The sequence below is a fragment of the Pelodiscus sinensis genome, chromosome 3 (genome assembly GCF_049634645.1).
Source record: "Pelodiscus sinensis isolate JC-2024 chromosome 3, ASM4963464v1, whole genome shotgun sequence".
In the NCBI taxonomy this organism is placed as follows: domain Eukaryota; kingdom Metazoa; phylum Chordata; order Testudines; family Trionychidae; genus Pelodiscus; species Pelodiscus sinensis.
Genome location: NC_134713.1, coordinates 64,647,533 through 64,668,050, shown reverse-complemented (window position 1 = coordinate 64,668,050; position 20,518 = coordinate 64,647,533). Strand labels below are relative to the sequence as shown.

The 20,518-nt window shown below is 39.3% G+C and overlaps 1 protein-coding gene across 8 annotated transcripts in view; it reads left to right on the top strand.

Moving 5' to 3' along the window:
* Positions 1 to 20,518, top strand: part of BACH2 (BACH transcriptional regulator 2) — a 253,359-nt gene that overhangs the window by 186,023 nt on the left and 46,818 nt on the right. For 7 of the 8 annotated variants that reach the window (XM_014578684.3, XM_006133289.4, XM_075923893.1 and 4 more), the window contains one exon: positions 10,351 to 10,605. The exons of the other annotated variant lie outside the window; for it this stretch is intronic. In XM_014578684.3, the coding sequence (XP_014434170.2) occupies positions 10,363 to 10,605 (243 nt within the window). In that variant the 5' untranslated portion in view covers positions 10,351 to 10,362. The remainder of the gene's footprint in view (positions 1 to 10,350; positions 10,606 to 20,518) is intronic. 8 annotated transcript variants of the gene reach the window in all.

Sequence of the window (20,518 nt, the reverse complement as noted above, 5' to 3'; positions counted from 1 at the left end):
ATGTCCCTAGTTTATGGATGAGATGGTGTCAGTCGACGGTCAGGGCAGTGAGTCCCTTATGACCGGCTGAAGTTCTTTTAAATTGTGCTTGGTTCTGTTACAGCAACTGAAGGAGTCAGGTTAAAGCTTAAACAGTTACCGTACTATTTTATTGTTACAGGGTAAACTTAGCTGTTAAATGCTACTGCTGTGTTACAGATAACACAGCCACTACAAAGGACAGGACAGAAATTACACTAAGAAGTCACTTACAGGTACCATGAAACCCTTTTGGTTCTCTGAGCTCTTATTAAATGCATGCAAAATAGACACCTAGCAGGTATATATTCTCACCCCTGCGTTCCAGAGTTGGCGTGGCCAGCGTCTTTTTCTCAATCCCTCGGGAAGAAGTAGGGCGAGATTGGGCGTCCCACAATCAATACCTGCCAGCAGGTGTAGATGATTGGAGCTCAAATGGGGTGGGCTACTAAACCCCTCTTTATACCCCTTGGGTCATGTAGGCTTCTTCCTGGTCTCAAGTGGCCAATTAGGAAAAATGGCTTTGAATGCCAAGTTTCCCACGAAGGGTGCAAAGCATAATTCACACCTGGGAAAATGCAGACAATGGGTACCTCTGGTATGTGATGGGCGAAGATTCCTCTCCTGGGACAGTGAAGGCGTGTCAATTACTGGTACTAGCCATCACGGCGACGGGAGGCCTCCCAGTCATCAGCTAGCCCATTTACTGTCTGGTTTCTGTTTATGGTAGAGTCAGGGACAGGCAGCACACCTGCGTTCCCAGGGCATCAAAGGCTGACTGCCTTTCTCTTGCTCTCTGGGGGTTGGGGGAGAAACAAAATGGGGTTCATGTCTGGCTACAGATGGTCATGAGAGACAATATCAGAAGCCTTCCTAAAATAAGTATATATCAGAACCGCTGCTTCCCTCTTATCCCCAAGGCTTGTTACCCTGTTAAATAAGGATATTATGTTGGTTTCGCATGATTTGATTTGACAAATCCATGTTGATGTTTATCTGTCACCTTATTATCTTCTTGATGCTTACAGATTGATTATTTATTTGCTCCTTTATCTTACCAGATACCAAAGCTAAGCTGACTGATCTATAATTTCATGGGTTGTCCTTTACTCCCCTTTTTTTAGTTAGGTTCTGTATTTGTCCTTTTCCAGGCCTCTGGGATCGCTCCTGATCTCCATGAGTTCTCTTAAAGAATTTTCAGATCACTCTATCTAGTTCCTAAAGTATTCTAGGATGCATTTTGTCAAGCACTGCCAACTTGAAGGTGTCTGATTCAACATCTTAACGTGCTCTTTCCCTAATTAAGCCTCAGTTTCTGACACATTTACAATGACGCTCATTATGTATCTACTAGTCTTTGTGGTAAAAAGTGAAATTAAAAAGTACTTTAACACTTGGGACTTTGATGTATTTTGTTATAGTCTTTTCCTCCTTCCTTTGAGTAATGGGCATACTCTGTTGTTGGTCTTTCTCTTGCTTCTAATGTATTTGTAATTTGTTATCTTGTTAAACTTTGTCCCCGGCTAGTTTAATTTCCTCTTGTGCCTCTGCCTTTCTAACTTTGTCCCTAAAAGTTTGTGGTGTTGGGGGGGGGGGGGTATTAATTTTTACTATTTCAACCTACTTTCCATTTTTTGTATGAATGTTTTTTGAGCTTCGTATCTGAATAAGCTTTTACCATATATCCTGTTTTCCCTGCTATTGGGATAGTTTTGTTCTTGTGCCCTTAATAACATCTCTTTAAAAACATGCCAGCTGAACTCATTTTTCCTTTAGATTTGCTTTCCATGCTATCTTACCAATCAATTATCTAAGTTTGCTAAAGTCTGTCTTCTAGAATTCCACTGTCTTAATTTTTCTGTTTTCCTTCCTGCCACTCCTAGAATCATGAATACTGTCATTTCATGACCACTTTCACTCATGCTGCTTTTCACTTTCAGATTTTCAACCTGTTCCACTCTATTTGTCAGACTCAAATCTAGAAGTACCTTTCCTCTAATCACTTTTTCCACCTTCTGTACTAAAAAATGATCTCCAGCATATTCCAATAAACTTTTGGAAAATCTGTGCTTTGCTCTTTTGTTTTCTGAACAGATGCCTGGGAGGCTGATCTCTCCCATCAAGTCCTGTGCTTCAGATGATTTTATTCGCCTTGTCCACCTCTTCTTCCTGCTTAGGTGATCTATAGTAGATAGATCCCCACCATAGCATCATCCTTGCTTTTACTGGTTATATTCTTACCCAGAGATGTTCAGCAGTTCTGCCTTACTTCTATCTCAACCTCAGTACAAGAGTATAATTCCTTGGTATACAGGGAAATACCTCTTCCTTTTGTTCCCAGCCTGTCCTTTCTGAACAAGTTATATCCTTTTATACCAATATTCCATTCATCTAAATTATCTCCCTAAATCTTTTTTATGCCAATTATGTTGTAATTGTATTTCCCATTCATTCTGTTTATTTCCCGTACTTTTTGCATTAGTATACAGACATCTAAGATGTTTGTTAGATTTTCCCTCTGTAGTCCCTCTGGATACACACACGATACATTTAGATCTAGTTTCATGGCATGGGGCCTACTATTATGTACTCGCAATTGGATGCAAATAGCACAATCCAGCAATTTCAGATTGGGCTAAAATCAGTCTTGCAGTGTCATCCAGCCAGATTAGTTATTCATGAAAAGTTGGGAGCCTTCTCCTTTGTCAAAGAATGTAAACATCAATGCAATGAGTCAAAGATAAGGATTCTTCCAGATATGGAAGACAGTCTAAGGGTTTCAGTGGGGTAGCTGTGTTCGTCTGCAACTGAAAAAACTTAAAAAACAATGAATGGTCTATGAGCATAGCAATATCTGTAATCAGCAAGTTCTGTGTACATGGTTGCTATTGTGCTGGTGTATTTCATTTTCTTTATATTGCAGTCTGTAGTGAGCAGGGGTGGCTGCTCACTGACCCCGAGGGGGAAGAACCTCTCTCCAAGGCCTGGTGGGCTGTGCCAGATCCTGCCCCTTTAACTCCACAGAGGTCAACGGGTGGGGCAGGTAGAATAAAAGCCCAGCCCAGGAGCTCAGTAAGGGCCCAGCTGCTGGAGGAAACCGAGGCCTGCCCTGAGCTCTCAAGCCAGGAGGGCCTTGAGGACCTTGCAGAGGCTGAGGACTGTCCCAGACTGCCAGGCTCTTGCTTTGAAGAGGAGACCGTCTACACCCTGCCCAAGGGTTCAGACTGCATGACCCCGAGAACCAGCAGCCAGTGTGGAGCCAGATAGATGCTGAGGGGGGAGTTAGGAAGTGGCCCAGGGGAAGCTGACAACTGTCAGGATGAGTGTGTCAGCATGTTATGGGCGGGATCCCCACTGACCCCCAGTGGTAGTCAGGACTGCCACCAATAGGGCCCTGGGCTGAGGGGCCCCCCTGCCTGCGTCCCCTCTGCCATCCCACATACCGAGTGGCAGTCTCCACCTCCCTGCTTGTGCCTGGGGAGCTGTGTTTGTTTGGCTGCCCTGCCCTGAATCAGGGCCTGGGTCTTACTAACTAGGACTGCTTCATTCTGCTGCCCACCCTGAACCAGGGCCTGAGCCTTACTAACTGGAACTGCTTCATTCTACTGCCCACCTGAACCAGGGCCTCGGGCTTATAGACTGTGGGACGGTGTTCGTATCACTGACTGCCCTGCTCTTAGGGCTCCCCAGTTTGGATGGACCCATTAGACCTCTACTTACAGGCCTGAGCACAGGCCAGGGGCCCAGGACTCAAACAGATGGCTTACAAGTCACACTGAAAGGCTTCTCTCCCAAATTAGGGTCACATTGCAGTAGGCACAACACACACGTACAGTAAAATGTAGTTCTGCCTTCTAGGAGCTTACCATCTGTTTTTGCACTGGAACCTATCTTCTTTCTATAGCTAATATTCATCTGCTGTGTTTATGCACAACTGAACAATATGAGTAAGCTTCCAAACTTATGCACCTATTGACAAGTCTTTATCCTAAAGCTAAGAATGAATTTTCAGTATTCTCAACTCTAATAATGTGGAAGAGCACAAAGTCTGGAGGAATTTGACAGGTCACATTGTATAAACTATCCTAGCAGTTGGATTGGACAATTTCCATATGTATATTCAGAAGGGGTAGCTAGAAAACAAGCATTCTGTTTCACAGAACAAGTTGAGGTTTTGAAATTAGTTTTACGTTGGAGCCAAATCATGACTGTTTCAGTTTTTTGAGAGACCCATGCCAGAATAGCCAATAGGTTAGTGAGTGGCCTGAAATCTTCCCAGAAATTCCCTCACAATCCTGAGAAACTGTTTCAATGAATCAGCATTTACCGACCAAAAATATTCTAGCAATATTCCCCACCAGCTCTACAGTTCAACTTGCATAGGCAATAGTCATAATGGATACAAAGACTTGGCTTCTGTTCATTGTCCTCTAGTATATTCCATGATCTTGTTTCTAAATACTGGAAAATATTTTATTAATTTGCATTTTTCTCATTTGGCAATGCACCTCGGGCTTTGAGACACATACTATTTAAACAATACAAGAAGCTAATCAACTAAGGACTCAGTCACAAATGATCAAAGGCCCAGGTACCGTATATTTGACTTTAAGCAGGCCCGTGTAGCCTTGACTGGTCCATTGCTGTATTTTCAGTAAACTTTGGTGATAAAAGAAAAAGACATTAATGTGTCTGAGGATGACATAGCAAATTACTCCTGCTCTCTAACCTTTTTAAATTGCTAACACGGTTGTAATCTGTAATTACAAAAATCAGTGTGAGAATTGTGGCACTGTATAATTATCTTTCCTGATACTTTATTGCTGTATGAATTATTAATCCAAATCAGTCTTGTGTAGCTTTTGTGGCAACTAAAAAGAATAATGTATAATTAAATTTCATTATTTCTATTTTTATGCTGATGTTTTATGATGTTGTAATTGATAATTAATTGATAAAAACTCACGCAATACTTGGGAGTTTCAGATGACTGCGAAATGTTTGGTGTTCAACATTTATTAATTAAATAATGAGTTCACTGAAGAGACCTTTGTGTATAGTCTGCTGTTAGTGAGCTCTCAAAACTGCTGAATTAATCATTAAGCTTTTTCAATAGTTTCTTTTAAGGAGAGGCAGCAAAGATATAAATGGGTATATTGATTATAAATGATTCCTTTGTAATAGGAATATAAATAATTAAGAGCTCAAAATAATAGATTTTAATGCTGGTCATTTTCCACAGCTCTAAGGAACTTGTTAACTGATGCATTGAACTTTGATAGGTTTCATCTAATACCAAACTTCTGCTTTTATTCAGCAAGTAATCTTCATGGAACGAGATATTTAGGAGAAAATTGGAAGATGGGACCGATTAACCAGTTCTCCTTATTTCACCTTTACAACTGTTTGAGACACTACATAGCTTCCCTCTACAAAGATAGGATTTGTAATCCTAAAAGGAGTATTTACTGTTTCTCGACTAACCTTTGCAATAACTATTTTCACATGAATCCTAATTGGTATCTCTTGTAGCCAGTGCAAGAGCAGAAAAGCTCAGAACCATGACTTCATCCTGCTGGAAAAGAGATGTTGCCAATTTATGTGCACTTCTGCTGTACAGTCTTTCTAACTAAGTCTGACCTGGGATTCTTTCTTGTGCTCGAGCAGTTATTTTTACAGTTATTCATAAAACCCTTATTCTGGGTAACTAGTTCTTGAAAGTATCAGAGGGGTAGCCGTGTTAGTCTGGATCTGCAAAAACAAAAGCTTTTGTAGTTTTTGAAAATATTACAAAATGTAATTTATGAAATAGAGCTTTAAAAAACTGTACTTTATTATCAGACCTCATGGCTTGATCCAGAAAAAAGTGACTGGAATCTTTTTTCTACAGGGCTTAATGCAACCTCTATGGTATGTTTCCTAGCATTTCATGCCATTCATTTTGCACTGGATCCAGTGCTGTGATTCTTAATGGTAAATTACACAGTTTTACTTGTAGGCTTTCATGCTAAAAATTGAATGTCAAATTGAGGCGACACCAGATAAAACTTTCCTGGCATATTACAGCAGAGTTGTTTAGAGTGCTGTAATATTCCAGAAAAGTGTTGTAAAATGCTCAGTCTCGTATCCCTGACCTTAATGCTTGTACATCATGAACTAAAGAGTCATCTTTGTTTTCATTATGGGCCAAATGAGGCCATCAGACAATACTTGAATTAACAAGAGCCTTTTCCATCTCTCCTCTCCAGCATGGTGATTTGGTATAGAAAGGCTGCCTGAACCCTCCACTTCCACTGTTATGGCACGTGTCAACAAATAACTGTCCGCGGTACAAAAAAGTAGGCTTAGACAACCAATTAATTTCATATTGGGTTAGATATAGCCACTGGCTGCTAGGGAAATGACTGGTGACAGTCATTACAGATCAAATTCAAACCAGGGATTTCTGTAGTTAAAGGCTTGCTGAGTAACTAGTGGGGAAACACATGGTGATGTTCTGACCAGCTTTGTAATAATTCCACTAGCTTTGTAATAACTTCTTTAAAAAATTGATAAGAGCAATAGTTAAAGAGGGAAATTACTAACTAGTAACCAAAAATGTAATGTTTGATTCACACAAGTATTTCCTTATTGCACTATTACTGTAATAAACAGATTGCAACTTCAGGCAAAGTGTCTTTTTTTAAAACTGAAAATATAATCAATTCTTTTTATTATCTGCCAAGTTTCAGGTTACTTTTACAGTTTCAGAATCATCTCAGACATTACAGATATGAGATTTGCCTGAAAAACTACATTCTCCATTTAATTGTCATTTGTGACTTTCAGATTTTCCCACTTATTTTTTCTTGTAAAACCTCACATTTTACACTAATCAGGAGTGACCACTTAAAACACTATTTTACATTATCATTAGCATCTAAGATCAGTTATGCAGAAAGCTGTGAGTAGGCTGAGTATCATTTTCTCTTTACCATAATCCTAATAAAATGATTGCAACCATTTCTGATCATTAATCTCACTTCGTGAGAAGAATTTTTGAGCATAAATTTTCTTAATTTAAGAAACCAAACCCATAACAAAAAGTAAAACTGCAGAAAAACAAAATGACATCCTTCCACTGCAGATCGGGTACATATCTATAAAAAGACACAATAAATGAGAGGTAGATGATTGGTATTCAGCATTTCTGAAAATCAAGACACTTATTCAGGAGCTTAATCTTAGGCGCCTACTGTTGAAAATCTTGGCCTTCATCAGAAAGTGCAAAATATTCATAAGTCATAAGCATTTCATTAGGAATTCCTATAGTAGTTCTGGGATGTCAGAGTTATTGAAAGAAGATCTAAATCATGGTCTTTATGCTTTACAGAAGTCTAAAACTTCATTTTTATTAATCCATGTTACTAGCCCTAATCAGACAGAATATTATCTATATATATGCTTTAAGATTATTTTAGTGAAGTTCTGTGGCATGTGTTATTCAGGAGATGAGTAGATTATCACAATGGACTCTTCTGGATTTGTAATCTATGAATTTCTAAACTTAATTGAGTTGAGGAATATTCTTTGATTGAAAGAGTGAGTAGGCATTAGGGATGCTAAATATCAGCTAATTGAAGAATGAGTTAACCTCATGAATTCTTATCAATTAGTTGACTATTCTATAGTCCCAGGGAGGTGGGGCCAGCAGCTAGTGCACTCTGGCTCCACTCCCGAAGAACCCCCTGTATCAGACAGAAGCATGGGGTGCCAGGTGGGAGTTGGTCCGCAAGGGGAGCCAGTTTAAAAACCAGAGACAGCAGCCTCTGATACAGAGGCAGCAGAGCAGGGTAGCAGCAGCCTGCCTGCCCAGCTCCTAATACGCTTAAATGCATAAGGGGTAGGTCCTGGACTAAGCACAAGCGAGGACTGAGCCAGGCTGCTGGTCAGTTTGCTAAAAACTGTATTGGTTAGGAGGAGGGAAACGCGTGTAGTCTATAGCATTAACAGTAAGCTTTTGCTTCTTGGTTAATCGGCTACACTATTACAACCCTAGTATGTGGGAATGTGAAAATATAACCATTTGCATGGTTAACCGATGAGCCTGGGCTAATTGGTTAAAGTGCCTGGTTACACACAGCTCCCCTCCACCCCCTGCGGCTGCAGCCTCTGTGTCAGAGGCAGGGGCACGGGCCCCCTCTCCCTGGCCACTGGAATTAAATGCATTTTAACATCTCTAGTATGCATTTACATGTAGCAAAGAGGTCCATTCTGAAGCCTTTTCCTGATAGCTTTTTAAAGCATCGGACCTTCTGCATGATGATGATTGTTAGGAAAAATATCTAGGTTTCAATCTGGAACCACAGGAACAAAGCTGAATTGAGTTTACAAGTGCCCACAAAACCAACATTATCAAAGTAAAAATCTTCTAACAGCTGAGGAATTTTGCATCACCTTCCTACTGTAGATTCAGGTATTTATGTAAGCTATAGTGTATCAAAACAAATTGGTTGGTAACAATTAACTGTAAAGACTCTGAATAATCCACCATGGGAGTTAGGCAGGCTTGAAAAGTTTGTTTGTTTGTTTGTTTGTTTGTTAAATGGTGGTTACACTGTACATACGCAAACCAACAGCAACGTTTTGCTCAGTAATGATCACACAATTTTGACAAAGTAACAAAAATTGCTCTCCAAGAACTTATTAGTGTTTAAGGATACTTACTTTGTATATTTCAGTATTTGATAGTGATACTGTGTGTTATATTGGTTATAAAACTTTAACTTTTTGAAACTTTGTCTAATCACAGTAAATAATTATTGTCTGGACTTCACCCAACTTCCTGAAGCGGTGAGAATTTAAATTGATGATTTAAAAATAGTTTAAAATCAGCATCAATATTGCCCATTGAAATGAGCAGAAAATAAAAGTTGAATTTTGCATGGTAAGCCTAAATATAGCATAGAATACATTTCTGTTGTTTACTGGCCACAGAAATTAAAATGAGAAAGCAAAGCAAACAATGAGATTGACTTCCATGCTAAACAGAACCCTAAGATATTGAAGCATGGAGAATAAATTGTTTAATTATTGAGGTACACTTAGAATTCCCAAACTGATGAGAGAGAAGGTAAGTGAAGAAAAAAATCATTTTGTTTATATATACAGGGTGTTGTACATCAGAATCAAATAAGGAGTCTCCCAGTTAGCACTCTTGCAATGAAGACTTGCATCATAGAAATGCATGGTCAGGAAAAAACTATTTAATCCATGCTTCTATACATTTCTAGATGGGGAAAACTCTTTTGCACCCAGATACTTCACTGGGGCTTTGCCCAGGCTCAGAGTTGGTCCTGCATATAAACTTGCGAAGTTGGAATCTTGGATTCCTAATTTAGAAATATAAGTAGAAGAAACGACGAGGAGTTTCCTGTGGCACTTTAGAAAAAGTAGAAACTATTCTTCATTTCTCAATAAATGTCTTAAACAACCAATGAATATGCATTATTTCAGACACACACACACACTGATTTTGAAAAACAGATCTAGTTATTGAGACAATAGGAAATGAGGTCTTCATAGGTAGGTTCTCTTCAATGTTCCTTCTATTTTTTCCAATCCATGGGCAGAAAAAATGTATGTGCACCAAGGCATGTGCAGATATTCATCACCAACAGAAATACATGCTGCAGTCTGTGCGTGCTCTGCTAATCATCTGGGCAGCATTTAAATCTGTCCTGGGCAGCTGCCCAAGCACTCGGTTTATAGGGAGCACTGGTTCTCTTTGTCAAGTACAATCTCTTGTTCCTTCTCAGTAAAGCCAGGGTTTTCAGTGTAAATTCTAAAAGTGCTGTCCACCTGAATGTGTACATCTCAACTTATGCAAATGCAACTTATGTAATGCAAAGCTTCTTGGCATTACAAAGCAGAAGTGTAAGAGTCAAAACCTGCTCTTTCTGTGGAAGACCCAATATTCTCCTATTTTTGGCTATAACTTTCCAAAGTTTTAAGTGTAATTACTTATACATTTTTTAAAATATTGGTAGTCTCTTATTTGTAGGTTTTTTGAGGACAAGTCTGAAATCTAGTTTTGATACTGTGTATGTGGGGGTGGGAGGGAGTCCATTAAACTAGGTAGAACAAAGGCATGTAATGTAAGCATCTTTCCAGATAACTTTCCTGAATTCTTTGTTCAGATTAAGAATTAATGTGCTCAGCACTAGTTCTGCAGTTTGCTGCCTAGATCTTGCAAGACACTAATTATGTTACCTCCGTGTGTCTGTTAAAATTGTGATTGCTGGAATCATTCTTCAGCAATATCTCTCCTTATCATTGCTGTTTCTATTTTAGGGTGTGAACGGAATGTCTGTGGATGAGAAGACTGAATCCCCCATGTATGTGTATGAGTCAACAGTCCATTGTACCAATATCCTCCTGTGCCTAAATGACCAGCGGAAGCAGGATATTCTCTGTGATGTGACTTTGATTGTGGAGGGGAAAGAGTTTCGAGCCCACCGGGCTGTGCTGGCTGCTTGCAGTGAATACTTCTTACAGGCGCTGGTTGGGCAGACGGAAAATGACCTGGTTGTCAGCCTGCCAGAGGAGGTACAGTATGTCATTATTCATCTGTTTGTAAAAACAACCCCCTCTCACATGGCAGTAATGGTGTACTTGCTGCTAGCCAGCTAACCCTCAAGGTCTTAAAAAACTAATCCAAATGTGCAGATTTTTGGATCTGACTCTGCATGACTGTTGCTATGATTTTTCTGTTTGGGTTGGTTAAGAATTGTTGGATGCCCCTTGAGAATTAAAGCATGAACGTATTCATTCACAGAACCATCTCTGCTGGAAAAAAAGCAGCCAGCATTTCAAACTAACAACTATAGCAAAGCTTTTAAATATTTGAGCTTCCTTTTCTTGCCATTGCTGAAAGAGTAGTACCCCAACAGAGGTCATTTAATGACTATAGCACCATTCAGTACATTATCTGGACCCTAATACTCTTCTGCTTTTCTAGATGGGAAATTTAAAATGCCATTTGGCTCTCAAAGTAGGATATTGTTTAAAATCATTTGACTTGTCATAGTATTTTGGGCCTCATTGCCACTAAGGATGTGAGTAATTGTGTAACTGCTGAAAATTTCAGCGGTTACACGCACCCACAGAGCAGCAGCCAGCTCCCTAGGAGCTGGCTTCTAAGCTGCCTCCTGGCACATGCTGGCTCCTACCTGCAGCTCCGCTCCCGGGAAGCTGTCTGCCACCCCAGCGCTGCTGCCTCTGATACAAAAGCACAAGCATGGGGTAGCCATTGGAGCCATTGCACGCTGGGGGCCATTTGCCTTTTATTGTTAACTTTTAAGCTGGCTTCCTGTACACACCAGCTCCCTAACAGTGGGGTGGGAGCCTGTGGATAACCGTTAACAGTCCAGGCTTATCGGTTAGTCGTTTACATGATTATACTTCTTACATCTCTAATTGCCACCCTCCCCTTTTCAGCCGTGTTTTGGTTCTTGTTCTTTACCCTGTATTTCTTGCTCAGCCTTGTTTCCTTTCCCTTCTGCTCATCTCTAGTGTGATATTTAACTGCCTCAAGTCACATGATTTAGGCTGAAAAAATATGCTGAACACAATATTTTGGAAAATAATTGTATAGGTATTAAAGGTGCAGGATAGCCCCTAATAGCAATGGACAGGAGGTGTTAAAGACAGAGCTCACGGGAAAATACATCTTTTGTTGTAATTTGCCACTAAATCACACCTGCTAGCTCATACTCCATGGAAGTAGTTCCCAACTTTTTTTATACTATAGACCGGCCAACTCATTCAAAAACTGTTGGCGGACTGGTACTGAAACATTTGCATCTTCATTATGGTAATTAATTTACTTGTACATTTGCATCTTCGTTGCGGTAATTTTAGCCCATGGTATATCCATCAAATCAAAAGGAGGGGACATGCTGGTTAACAAGAATTTGAAAAACTGCTGCACACACACACACACTTTTAAAAAAACAATAAAATAGTTGCTAATACTTGTAGTTGCTAATACTTGTTAAAGAGTATTCTCCAGTCTAAACCTTTTGCCTCAATTGCACCAGAATTAGAGGCAGGAGTTAACTGGTCTGACAGTGCTGACACATTCTGCACATTCATATTTTCCTATCCACTTAATAATGCATCCTGGCTGGGAGCAGCTGGAGGCCAGGAAAAGGCACCTGCCAAGCGGGGAAGGAAGAGAACGGGGTCGCAGGGGCAGCCGCCCACCACATGGCATTTGGCCCTGACAGCCGGGGCATACGCCAATCATGTGGTGCTGGGGCAGCCACCATTGTGCAGCGGTTGGCTCCGGTGGCTGCGGCAGCCACTCCCATGCAGCTCTTGGCCCTGCCCTCCACGCAGCCCCAGTAGGGACAACCTTACCGTGGCCCTGACTCCAGCTGCAGCACACTCGGCTGCCAGCCATGCCATTCACCTTGCTGCTGTGTGGGGAAGAGAGGGAAGTGAATTTTTTGGGCGCACACCTTATGGAGAACCCAAGCAGGCAGGGCTAATTAAAAGCTGGGAGCAAGGCCTGGGAATGTTCCGTGGCCTAGCAGGCAGGGGTTGATGGCCCGTCACCAGTCTGCAGACCGACGGTTGGAAACTGCTGCTCCATTGCACTTCACTAGCATGCATCAATCTGACATAACAGCTACACGAGGCTCACTTGTGGCTTTACCATGAGGAGGAGGAGATGTTGTGCTGGACATAAAATATTGTGTTCCCCACATAGTACAAATTAATGAATTAGAGTGGAAATCAGTCCGTGTAATTTAATGAGTCCCGAAACTAAAACAGTAAACGTCAGTTATGTATTGAATACACCCTTTGCTCTGGTTCCTTCAAATAATACTGTGTATAACTTCTAAGTTCTTGTCTTCTTAAATTGACCTTAAAGTTACTTAATGTATGTTTTGTTGTACACTACCTTTGCGTGTTTAAAAACTACCCTAGCAACAGAATTATCATTTAACACCATGTCAATGTCAGTAATAGTGTTGCTATGTATTATATTTCTACACTGGATTAATGCCAGTTATGCTGATTTCCAGACAGCCCAATTGAAATAGGTGATTCAAGTACCAGATGAATTTCAACGTAACGTTGCAAACTAAAATAATTTGTCATAAATAAACTGTAGCTAATACTTCATATGTATCACATAGGACACATCAGGAGGTATAAAAATTTATGATTTTTTCAAATAAAATCAGATTTTTTTATTTAAATTGGATTTGTATAAAAATAATAAAAATATTAAATTTCTCATTTAAAAATCCGTTACAGTTAACATGCTACACAAATATGTAATATCTACACTTAGTCTCATAAAAATGAATTAATGGCTGTAGTTTGTCCAGCCTAACAACTAGTTCTTGATTCCTGAAAGTTCTCAGTCTTCAATTTCTGGTTGACAGCAGACTAATATGTGCAGAGACAGACCCAAGCTGGATAGGATTGTTTTTGTTCTGCACTTATCTGGTGGTAAACTGGGGCCACACACAGCATAATTAGTTTAGACAGTGTCTTAAGACAGGAACAATATAAAGGAAACAATGGAGAAGGGATGTCAATGAATAGTTGACTATACAATTAACCAATAAGCCTAGGTTAATTGGTTAACCTTGTTGACTACTCACATACCTTTTCCCCCTTGCTGCCTCTCTCTCAGAGGCAGTGGACAGGAGAGGAAGCAGGAGCTGGTGCTTGGGGGAGCCATCTTAAAAGTCTTTCCCTCATCACTGGCTCAGCAGAGTCGCCTGCCCCACTCCCTGCTGCTGCCTCTATCAGAGGCAATAGTGTGGTAGGAAGGGTAGGGGAGGCTGCCACGAAGCCACCTCTGTCTGCAGTGGGCCCAAGTTCTCTGTAGACAAAGGCTGCTCTGAATCAAGCCTGGGTCTGCCACGGACAAAGGCTGGTCGCTGGCAGCAGCCCCTGTTCGGGGGGAGATCAGACCTACTCCCTGTGGAGAGGGGCTGCTGCTACCCCACACTGCTACCTCTGATACAGAGGCAGCAGCACATGGTAGCAGGGGGCTCCCCAGAAGTGGGAACTGGATTGCACTGGTTGCCAGCCCCGCCCCCAAAGACTACCAAATAGTCATGTAACTGACAATATTTTATGTGGTTATACGACTATTGAATTAGCTGATATCTAGCATCCCTAGGACAGAGGCAGCATAGAAAGGAACAGTGGAATGGAGCTTAAAGGAAAAGGGAACATACTATTCAGCACACACACAGCTTCCTGTATTCCACTACACTTTTGCCATAGAAAAACTATCGTGGCTTCTGGGTGTAAGACTCTATCTGGGAATATTTTGAAGAAATTTGTTCCCTAGGTTAAAAAAAGGAAAATGTGTCAAGTGTAAGCAGTGCATAATGATGATGCAGGGCCTATCTGCAAGAATGAAACATCATAAGGATGCTTATTGGGAGAAAATAATGTGAACAAAACTGTAGGTATATCTGAAGAATAATGTGGATCAACTTTGCAATGCATCATTCTTCAAGACTCTCTCTATTCCTTGCAGTATAGGGTATGATTTAACAAATAAATTCCCAAGGGGTTTGGTATGTTGGGTGTTACTAGAAAAAAAAAAAGTTTAGCTTAGCTAATCCTTATATCTTCTTTAATTAGTTAAGTAGGTTTAGAATCTTTCACCCTCATATACAGTCCAGAAAGCTACAGTAGGAGAAATCTAGAGTTGCCAGTTGCCACTGAGTATCATTCTCTTGCTTTATGTTACATAATACATGCCTCGTATTTTGGAACATCATGGTCAGAGACCATCATGATAATGCCATAAGTCTATTCCATATTTTATTTCATCATAACTCATTTTTTCCCAAAGGAACCTCATCCTATACTATTATACTGTTTTCAGTCAGCCCCCTAGACATTTAGAGTTCTCCAGACTTGTCTGTTAGAGTTAATAAAATTTGAAATTAAAAAAAAGGGGGGTTAAGGACATCCGTCAGCTGGCAACTCAGGAGGCCGCTACAATTGCAGTATGAAACATTTATGTAACATTTAAGATTTAGTTTAACAAAAATAAGTACTTTTTGCGTTTGTGTGAATGATTTGGTTCTTACCATTCCTAATGTACTACTGCTTCATCTGTAGCTTGACACAGGTAATGAGTAGTATGTATTATTTCCTAAATTAATAAAAATCAAGTTATCTAAAAATACACAAAGTACACTCTTGTAGATGTTGTAGAATGCTGTTCTGACCTGTAAATTAACATATTTTAGTGATCAGATTTGCACCATTATTTAAGAAATATGTGAAGAAGTATCAGTGGGAAACTTGATTTAAAGCAATGATTTTTTTATTTTTTGTGTGATTTAAATCATTAAACCCTGGATGATTTAAATCATTAAACCCACACCATCACTTGTATTATACATAATTAATGTTCGTTCATGATCTTGCTGTGGAAAAACCTATGTAACTTAGTGGTATAGGCAGTATTTTTATTGCAAAGCAATTTTGGTAGCTTTAAAAAAAGAATATGAAACATTACAAATGACACTGCTATTAAAATATAAAAATTATTCGCACCATATATAACATTTCAACCATACATGATTTCTATTATGTACCATCACCATTGAAGTAAATAGTATAATAGTAAAATAGTATATAGCATTATTTTTGGGTTAATATGACACTGTTACTTAACCATATATGTGAAATTCAAAACGTGTAAGGATTTAAGGCTAAATTATCTGCTACCATACACCATTGGAGTCAGTAGAATCAGAGAATCTGGCTTTTAATATTTTTCAGTGGCCTGAAATACAAAGTACTATATAGGGAATAAGAATTGTTAGTTTTCCATTGACCTAGATTTATTACATGGCAACAAGGCTTTACTTTTTTTAGATTGAGATAATTCTGTTTGTCAGAGGGGGATAAAGTACAGGTATTGGTTTCTTACATATGTAAATCCCTATATGCTAATTGGCTAAGAGGTCTTATTTATTCAGTCACTTGTTTATTTGAATAACTATTTTATGCAAATTCTTTAACTTCAGTTGTCAAATAGACATTTTTAGTCAATTGGAGATCAATGTTATGCATGACCATAGTATGGAATTTAATGGCACATGAAATTTCTCTGCTTTTGTTGGCCATTCTTATCTGGTGGTTTTCATAGTCTCCTATACTTACAGATTTAAAAGTTGTGTGCCATCATCAAAGATGGTTTCTTTGACTTCTTTCTTTCTTTATATTCAGAAAACCTTCAAATTTTGCAAGAGGGGTCAGGAAAATAGGACGAAGCATTAGTTCGCTAGGTAGTAGCTGTATCCTAGGCTAATAAACTTTTCAAACCCAGAGATTTTCTGTCAGCACTTAATGCTCTGATGTTTTTTAGAAAAGGCTCATTTAGCTTGGGATATATTTAGTACCACAAGAACAAAAGTACCCTTAAGTTGTCCTTTTTAAAAAGCCCTGATCACTCAAAAGCTCACTAAACAGTAAGAAGCACTTGTAATATACCACAAATATTTCTAAGCATCAAGCTTTAGGTTCTCTTTGTGCTTTGAAATGGCAAAAATATGAAATTATAAAAATAGAAGTTAATGTCCAGTTAAGGTTTCAATGTGGCACTGGTGTACAGAATAGCATAAAAGCAGTTACCGCCACACTTACCTTATGTCAATACAATAGCTCATATGAGCTGAGTTATTTGTTTTATTTTAACAGAAGCTTATTTTTAACTATCCAAAGTAATAAATCTTCCTTTCAAGACTAAGTTGCAGATTTGTTTTCTGTTTAGAGGCTGGAATTAGGACATCTGGTCTCTTGTCAAATTGATAGTGTTTAAATTAGACAAACAATGTGGATGGACTTATTTTGAATCATTTTTCTTTTTAAAAAGATGTTTGTTTCTACCATACTGATGAAATATCGTCATATCTTGCCTACCCACAGAATGTGGAATGGTTCAATTTAAATTGTTTTTTAAAACCAGTACACTATCTTGTGTTAGATGTTTTTATGTTGGTTATTTTAGTAATAAGAGTAGCTTATTTTGGTTTAGTTTAAACCTTTTCCTAATCAATTTAAGCCAAATTAGTACAGGCTATTTTTATATCAATTCAGTAGTGTGCACATAGCTTTCTATACAGACCTAACTAAATTGATTTCAGAGAACATCGTTAGTAAATTTGCTTACAGATGACCGAGCACATACTAAATTCATAGCTTGGTGCAGAATAGAATGAATAAGAACCATGTCTATGAGCATTAATTATTAATTTTATAAAATTTTTCACCCACCTTGTTTTATTTGTTCTCCAAAATTTGTGCATTTTTTTACCTGTTCTATTTTTAGTAGTTCTGTTAGGTTCTTGTCCTAGCTGCTCTTATTAAATGTGAGCCAAATTAATTCTGTTCTCAGAAAATAATAAGTTTCTAAAAAATGTTAATTTGATCCATATCCCTAACTGTTGTGTTTTATTTAATCATAAAAACTGGTCTTCCTTCCTTTAACAAGGCACTTAATTAAGCTTTTAATTCATGATAAGAAGTTAAATATCACTTGGGAGGTTTTTTTTTAATGGCTTCCACTTCCCATCCAGATTACAAAAAAAAAAGGTGTGATAGAGCATACATGGCTGTCAGCCAAGGGTATTGTAGGTCATGCCAATATTAGCTGGCAGCTCGCCATTATCCAATTAACATTGCTTCATCGCAGCAAGTAATAGCTCTTGAGTAGATGATTGAGTCATTCATGCTGTAGTGGTACTTTACTTGTGAAAGAGCCAGTACTTCTAAGAATAGGTTTCTTATTCACTGTTATTACCTGCATTGCTTTGCCAATAAAAGTGCAGAGGCATTTAGTCCCTGTCAAGAAGCCAAAAGCTGAGCAGAAGAAAAACAATAAATTAAATATATCATTTCTCTTTGCTTCCTGAAAATTAAGATTCTGGTTAAACTCTGAAAGCATTTAAAAACAACTTGTCACAAGAAAATAAGAAACCCCAGCTAAAATAACCAAAGCTAGCATCCACAGGTCTCTTTTTCAGTTTTGCCTATACTTTTAGATTTTAGTGTTTGGAACAAATTTTAGGCACTCAAGATGATAAATCCATTAAGAGTATTAGGTAACTTTTCAGACCATGATGGAATTCTCTTCGGCATTTTTTTAAGTGATAAGTGTTAGATACAGGAACCTGGAATAGCAGGTTTGTATCTCCACAACCAACCAGGCGATACCACTGGCATTATAAGAATGATTTTCTCCTCCTCAATTAACTTTTCTATCTTCACTTGAATCTGTTTTATCTTCTGGTTCCCAGTGCCTCTGTCGTCTGAAGAAATTCACAGCTAATGCTGAGGTTAGGTATTAATGGGACCTTTCCAAAGCTAATGAGCTTCCAGGAAAAAGAGACACGAATGTCCATTATCTTTTTTCATTAATAGAATAATATTTACAAGTGAGATAGCAAATGGATTTAGCATAAGCTCTCTTAGAGCCTTTTGTCATTAACTTGGGGTCCATTATAAAATTTTCCATTTTTCCAATGATGACCGGACCCTAAAATCTGTTATGTATTTCTTTAATTTGCATGGACTGGAATAGTTAATCTTTCCAAGGAGAAATGCAGGCTGAGTGAGATTCTGGCTGCCAAAGACTGAGTATGCTAGAAAGCTAATGCATTCAACACTTTGGGTGGGATGGAAACAGGCATCTAACCTTAGGATGTTTCTTAACTGACAGCCATGAGAAATACTGGCAGCTGTTAGCCATCCAAGCCAGTCCACTGGCCTGAGGAAAAAATGCTGCGAATTAGCTAACAAAAGATGAATTGGGTTCAGGAGAAAATCAAAGGCAGGCTGCAGGATATCCGATATTACAGCACCCTGATGACTGAAGGAGATTACAATTCCTTTTTAATCTTTTTAAAAATAAAGTGTCCTTTTACCTTATCTTCATTCTCTGTGTGCACATATGAATATAATATTTTTAAGGAATTCATTGACTGGCTTTGAGAGGAAGCTTCCCAGGAGTTTGGAATGGAAGAGTCTGTTTACATCTGGAAGGGGGAAAAGACAATGTGAGGGTAAAATAATCTGCTTGGCACTTTGTTCCTCAAATGGGAAGATGCTGTCCAGCGTTGGACAACTATGAAAGCTCTTCTTTCCTTGGCAGTCCAAAGAGCAGCATTAGGAATATCTAATGTTACCTCTCAGAAAGTAGTAGGCTTTAAAGCGGTAGTCCCTTTTCACGTCTGCATCCACTATTAATGTTCTTGGCAAATCACAGTCGCTGTCTGGAATTATTTCTGTCATTGACTCAGCAGACTGCACTAATCTGACTTGCATGCAGTACTCCCAACCCCTTTATTTGCAGAGCTGTCTGTAGAATGACATGAGTAACATCCATCAAACTCTCAAAGCTACTAACAAAGCCAAGCCCTAAACACATTTATATTTCATGAGCCTGAAACCACAAGTGCCATTCTCATTAATCCCCAAGCAAGGCAATCACTCCTCCTAAGGATTTTTACTTTGCATACAGTTTTATAGATTCATTGTATGGAATGTGCACTGTTGTTCAGATTCGTTCACAGCACACACTTCGGTGAATCCAGAATAATTATTGCAGGGTGCACTGGAGAGGTACATTGAGAATAATGCTCACTACGTGTATAAATCTAGATGGGTTTAGTAGCATGACTCTGGTTCAGGAGGAGCCACAAGGACATAGCAATGTATGTATTTTAATACAGAAAATTAAATCATAATATTTTTTCTCCCCTCACGCCTGAAAGCAGCAAGAATGTACATCTGAAATTCCCGCCACATCCCACCCATTTGTGGCTGGGCATTGTAGAGAACTTGACTATGATTTCACGTATCTATTGCATGCATAGGGGCAGGAAGTAGAGGTATGGAGAGTGCCGCAGCACCCGCAGGTTTTGTGCCTGGCATCCATGCCAGCCCCAGGTCCTGCTCAGGTCCCACTCAGTCGCTGACCCTGGCTATGGGTCCTGGGATCCCACTCAGCCACTGGCCTCTCATCCTCGGCTCTGCTGGATCCTGCTAAAGGATCAGCCCAAGGATCCCTCTCAACTGCCGGACCCAGCTCCAGCGGGCAATGAGAGGCATGTGGAGATAAAGGGAGGTATAGCTTAGCAGCACGCCCGCTCCCAAAACTTCCAGCATCACTGCTATACCTGTCCATAGTGCAAAGGGACCTGAATGCTTTGCTATTGGCTAATATATACCACTCTTTGGATGCATGATGTCAAACCAACCTGATAGCTTTCTTTGACAGAGTAACAAGTCTTGTGACTAGGGAAGAAGCCAGGAAAGTGGTATATCTTGACTTGAGTAAAGCTTTTGATACTGTCTCTCATGGTCTTCTCATAAGCAGATTAGGGAAGTGCAATCTAGATGGAACTACTAAAAGGTAAGTGCAAAAATGGTTGGAAAACCATTCCCAGAGAATAATAATCAA